The 6,000-nt window shown below is 31.1% G+C and overlaps 1 protein-coding gene across 3 annotated transcripts; it reads right to left on the bottom strand.

Annotated features, from left to right (window-relative positions):
- Positions 1-4,173: 4,173 nt before the first annotated feature.
- Positions 4,174-5,948, bottom strand: LOC8274717 (histone H2A variant 1). Of its 3 annotated transcripts, none has more exons than XM_048374989.1 (3): positions 5,605-5,948; positions 5,272-5,401; positions 4,174-4,715 (listed from the first exon to the last, which is right to left on the bottom strand). In XM_048374989.1, exons 2-3 carry the CDS (start codon positions 5,389-5,391, stop codon positions 4,419-4,421), a joined length of 417 nt encoding a protein of 138 aa, XP_048230946.1. In that variant the 5' UTR covers positions 5,392-5,401; positions 5,605-5,948; the 3' UTR covers positions 4,174-4,418. The 3 variants fall into 3 exon arrangements, with proteins under 3 accessions (XP_048230946.1, XP_048230924.1, XP_048230901.1); XM_048374967.1 differs by having other exon boundaries at positions 5,272-5,406; positions 5,605-5,947; XM_048374944.1 differs by having other exon boundaries at positions 5,272-5,410; positions 5,605-5,935.
- Between the last annotated feature and the right edge of the window lie 52 nt (positions 5,949-6,000).

Below are 6,000 nucleotides of genomic sequence, written 5' to 3'. Positions count from 1 at the left end.
GAGGAGTATGTATATATATAAAGACAGAAATAGAAAGTAGAGCATCTTAAAGATACAGTCATGGTAGAGATTCCATAGTGCGAGTTTTGGGATGTTCACATTTCGTCGGAAGATGCTTGTTTTTGTTTGTCGGCAGGCGGGATCATCGAGTTCAATTTGTCCCAACTTCATTTCTTTTATATGGAACAGCACATAATTCTGTTACTTATTTAAACAAATAAGAATTCTATCACAATCTTGATCCTAATTACATAAATCAACTTGAGTAAGTTTTAAAATCGTAATTACATATATTAACTTGAGTAAATTTTAAAATTTAAAATTCTCCTGTCATTTATAATTCAAAAAAAAAATTCTATAAAATATAATTATATTGTATATTATAAGCTATCAAATATCTATGAAAATATCTTAAAATTTATGAAATTAGTTATCGAACGAAATAAAAAGGAGCTGCGAGCATAATTTGAAACTTTTTTGTATTTATCCTAGTTAGTTGTTTATCTAATGCTATTATTTTAATTAAGAAATTTTATGTGCATTAAATAGGACTAAATTGAATATACAGTAAAAACTTATCATAATTAAATTCAATATTATAGGATCTTTCTTTTCCGATAATTAATTAATAATAATATTTATAAGTTAATAATAAGGATATCTTAGGCCATATAAGTCCACAACTTGTAGATTTCGGCCACATAAGCCCATCTCAGCATGCGCTGCTGACTACTATTTTTTTTGAATTATAATTTTTATTTAAAGATAAGAAAAAGAAAAGTAAATCAAATTTAAGTAAAAAGGGGGAAAACATGCCATAGTAAAAAGGAAAATGATCCTTTTTACCCTCGAGCTATCAATGACCTAATTGATGAAATATAATAGAGACAGGGAAAGGGAAATGCAACTGCAAGCATTGGTTATGAAGATTAAAGCTGCGATCAAGAAGAATGAACCAACAAGGAGAAGGACACGGTTTGTTAATGCTGTAATGTATATATATATTATGCTTATGGAGATACTATCTTCATGTTTGAATGACTCAATTGGCATTTAAAAAAAAAGTTGACACAGTAAATAATGAAACTGTTTAAAGAGGAGAAAATTAAGAATTTGATAAATAAGAAAAAATACATATATCATTCATAAGATCTGTTGATTAATAAAAATAATATCACTCACTGCTACTGTAGCTTTATATATTCTAACAGATTACCTAACATCAAGTTATGTATTGAACAAAGATCCTAAATTGAATGTTGCACCAAAGAATTTACCCAAATTTTACACACCCCAAAGTCTTTACACATATAACCTAAAAGATAAATCATATCAGCTAAGCTAATCTAATCTGAATCCAAAAATCACCTATTACACTTGTTCCAGAAAGTTGTCAAGGCTTCTGACAAAAGCATTCTTAAAGTCACCGTAGCTTCCAACAAGCTCTGCCAATTTTATAGGAAATTTCTTGGCTTCTTAGATTGCTGATGTTGAATATGCTATGCAATGGTCAACAAATGGGCTTATGTGATGCATAACATGCGAGTTGGGGATTTAAAATGACCCAAAAGGCTATTTTGGGATTTATTTGCGCCTGAATTCCAGGTTGAAGGACCTATTTAACCCTTTTCCCTCACATTGTTTTACTATTAAACTTATGAATAGTCACGTGAAAAATAAATCTTCACAAAGAATCACAGAAATTCTTTGAAAAGAAAAGCCTGCTGGTTGGCAAACGATTTAAGAAATAATGGTGAATTGTGAGTTAAAATGATGTCTTGTTTTTTACAATTTTGTATTTAAAAACAATAACAATGAAAAGATATGTTTTTTATGGGTATCGAACTAATCGAATGGCCGGCTGGTTGTCAACTAAGTATTCCACAATCCAAGACGTAATCACAAACACAAAAATGATGATGATCTAAGGAAATAATTTAGAGAGCACAACAATAACAATGTCTCTGGACTCAACAAAAGTGTAATGCAATATAGAAATGTCAACATCCACAGACCTACACATATCAGATTTAGCTAGTGTGGAATGTGATTCAAATATGTCTTCTCATTAACAATTTGTTAATCATGGTAACACTGATACACCCAAAAAAGATATCAGGTACAAAAAAATTATAAATTGATAGAATATACATAATTCAGTCTTAAAAAGATAATCCATATTTCGAATGTGTTTTAATTAATACCAATAAATTAAACTACCCTTAAAACTTTCTATAAATTTTATAATTTTAATGTATAAAATATAAGACAGTTAATTTTATGATCGATTCAAATTGTATATAAATATTTAAGGGTATTTTAGAGCTTTAATGATATATTTTTATATATAATATGGTGAAAATATGTATTTTTACCTTACTTTAGTTTTTTTGTCTAAATTCAGGAAATAAGTGCCAAAAAAAAAATTTGAGCTAAAAATGCACTACTGAACTTTAATTGGACGATGACTATAAAAGGCTAAAAAATAAAACACGTGGGCTATCAATAGCTTGGGTCTAGCTTAATTTATTAAAGCCCAAGAAGGGAGATTTAAGTAATTATTATAAAATTAGTGGATAATTATCTTTTCAGTTGTTTAGTTTGTTTAGAACAGTATGGGATAACTATACTAATTATGTATTGAGAAAATGACTCTAATAAGGGGATCTCTATAAGCAATAGAGTTAATTAAAATAAGGAGTTCTTTGGCTACTACGATTTTTTCTGGAAAATGTTTCTATTATTCTCTGCATAAATTTTTATAGTTCACCATATTCTACATCTAGCTAGCTTAAGTTGCATCATTCTTTGAAGAATTGGAGAAGTTTTTTGAAGATATGAAAAAAGAGAACCAATCTTCTTCATTCCTTAAAGAGCTTTTAAACTTTGGGGAAGTTTTAGTTTTATGTTTTATGTATCTTAAGTTTTTCTATTTAATTACAATGATCGTTGGATTAAGTATGCTAGACTAAGTTCTATAAGAGTTTAATTTAGTTTTTTACTTATGTATGAATCTTATATATATTGAGTTTAATGAATGATTTCTTTACCTTCATATGTTTATTAGTTTCATCTATTATTATTGGTTGACCATCGTATCAATTTAGTAGTAATATTTGTTATGAAAATCTTTAGGTTAAAAGTATTAGAAACATTATTTTTATTTTAATCTATTTTGATATAAGAAATCTAAGTTGCATTATTAGTTTGAGTGACTTAGGATTTATTAAATTTGGACTTGAGGGAATTAAGGAGATTACTAAGTAAAAGCTAGACTAAATACTATTTTATCATACAGTTCATATTAATCATTCTAGTTGCATATTTATTTTCAAATTATTTAATTTCTTTTATTAAACTTTAGATTATTTCTCAAAACATTGACTTAGTGTGTTTATATTTATTTTTAGTATTTTACGTGATAGTTGATCTTTATAATATATGTTATATAATTTTTTATGAGATCGACCTCGTGGTGAGCTTACTCGAACTATCATTCGGTTCGTACACTTACGAGTACTGTTTTAGATACATTGTATATGATAAAATTTATATTATTTTTTATAATAACTTACTATACTAACAAATAAAATAAAAATAGATTATAATTTGAGACAGACCGTAAGAAAAAAATAAGACGATCTTTTATAGGACAAATAGAATAGTTACCCAAATTACGAAATCTGGTAAAGATGATTGCAAAAAGCCTGTAGGTGGCACTTAGCCGACAGTCAACATTCGGTATCTTTCTTCCCGGGCTTGAGCCCCATATTCCAAGCTTAAGAAAAGGAGCCCAGATTACGGATTGCATTACCAATTAATTCTGTTGTGCTAGTAAGATTGCACGCTCTACAGTTTAAACATCCGGTTTCAGTGGAGAGCTGGGAATGAGGTTCTACTCTTCATAAGAAATTGTTGTCCTGTGCAGTCAAATTCAAACTCTCTACCCACGCATTTTAAAAATGCAGGAATCATTGTAACAAATTTGACAAACCAGTATTGGTAATACCCCATAAATCTCATTGATAGCTCGCTCCAGATTCATTTTCAAATATTTCCCGTGAAATTAATATAATTGTCTTTTACTTTTTGTTGCCACCCTGATCTTCTAGCAAAACAGGTTTGTGCCTACAGTTCAAAGATATTATCCTGAAAACTTTGAATCACAAAGCATAGAAGCAATAAAGGAAGATTAAATAAAATGCTAAGAAATTGAACTTAACGAATCCAACAAACAGCAATCCTATCTAAATTAGAGAAAAGAACCCTAGATGTCAAATATTATATACTAAACAGGCAAGTCCTAAACAAACTCCAACCGTAACACAATGCAGAAGCCTAAATTAGCCTAACAAATATGACTGACATTTAACACATAATTCTGCAGTTAAAGAAAACAAAATAGTTGAGAAAAGATATCAGTCTTTGGTAGTTTTGTTGATAAGAGACTTGTGGATGTGAGGGATGACACCACCACCAGCAATGGTACCCTTGATCAGAGTGTCAAGTTCCTCATCTCCTCTGATGGCAAGTTGGAGATGCCTTGGTGTGATTCTCTTCACCTTGAGATCTTTGCTAGCATTTCCTGCCAGCTCCAGGACCTCTGCTGTCAGATACTCTAGAATTGATGCTAGGTATACAGCTGCTGTTGCCCCAACTCTTCCATGGGCCGATGTCCTTTGTTTCAGATGCCTATGAATCCTACCAACAGGAAACTAACAAAAAACCCATTTCAGAATTTTGTCAGCACTAGCAATAGAAACATACGTACGTTGCAATTTACCACCACCATTGCACAGGGAAATATAATAACCATAAATTTTTTCGACTATGTTACAAACTGTACAACTCAGGCCTTGCATATCTTAACATAATCCAACGAGATTACGCCCTTGCGTGGCAAATCTTGTCTTGTAAAGAAGGGGGAAAAAAGAGCACTTCCTATAGCACAGAGTGCAGATGCATCATAATTTCAAACAGAGAAAACATTTCTGAGACCCAAATATTTCAACAATTGTTTATTGTGCAATCAGAACTCCAACTGACTCATTCATGCCCTACAGATCTATCGCTTTTCATATGAACCAAGAAGACAAACCCCGAATGTGCTCTTTTTGTTTATAAAAAAAGACACAATTTCCTCCTTTTCGTTTCTTTAAATGACCCGTGGCATATCAACATAAATCTCACAAGAATTATGGGCTTTTGTCTCCAATTGAGAAAGCACGGAAATTATCGATAACCATTATAGTACATAGATCAAAGAATTACCTGGATACCGGCACGAGAAGACCGGGAAATAGGCCTCTTCTTATCCTTATCTTTGTCCTTGTCCTTGTTCGCTGCTGTTGTTTTCGCCGCTAAAAGCCCCTTTCCTCCTTTTCCGGCCATTCTTCACCACCTGTCCTTTCTTTTCCAAATTTCAAAATTAAAATATCTCAGACTCAGATTTCAGATTTCAATTCTTTAAAAAAGGGTAACCAGGATGAAATTAGAAATTATATACAAAATCAAACAAGCAAGAAATGATAGCATCATCCAAAATGAAAGCGTAAAATCAAGAAATCTTAGATCTAGAAGAGAGAGCAAGAGACAGAGAGAGACCTGAGACTTTTACTTTGCCTTGGAAGAGGATACTGGAGACTGAAAATGAGAGGTTAATTTGGATATTGTATTTAATTTCGTAAACAATAAACGAAGGCGGGATTTTGAATTCTGCGGAAAACTACTTTAGGCGGTTTACTTTTGGTGGGAAATGTTCCCAAATTTTTGGATTTCGAAATTTTTTTTGTTTGTTTCTTTTACTCTTCTGTCCTTCTCTTTCTCATTAATTACCATCTTAATCCCTGCTTTTCTTTTTTCTTTTTTTCTTTCTTTTTTAATACTACAGACAAGTGATTTTGACACTTCTGAGGTAATGGTAAAATCTGAAAGGCTCATGTTACTGACTGTTGACCATCAGATAATCCTTTACTTGCTAGGATAACCGTACGTTTTCTG

This window comes from Ricinus communis, chromosome 1 (assembly GCF_019578655.1).
Source record: "Ricinus communis isolate WT05 ecotype wild-type chromosome 1, ASM1957865v1, whole genome shotgun sequence".
Classification (NCBI taxonomy): domain Eukaryota; kingdom Viridiplantae; phylum Streptophyta; class Magnoliopsida; order Malpighiales; family Euphorbiaceae; genus Ricinus; species Ricinus communis.
The sequence above is the reverse complement of the archived record's forward strand: the minus strand, read 5'-3'. Positions and strand labels throughout refer to the sequence as shown.

Coding starts and splice junctions, on each gene's coding strand:
- LOC8274717 (XM_048374989.1), bottom strand. CDS start 5,391: ATGGCCGGAAAAGGAGGAAAGGGGCTTTTAGCGGCGAAAACAACAGCA. Junction 4,716..5,271: donor CTTCTCGTGCCGGTATCCAG/GTAATTCTTTGA, acceptor GTTTTTTGTTAG/TTTCCTGTTGGTAGGATTCA.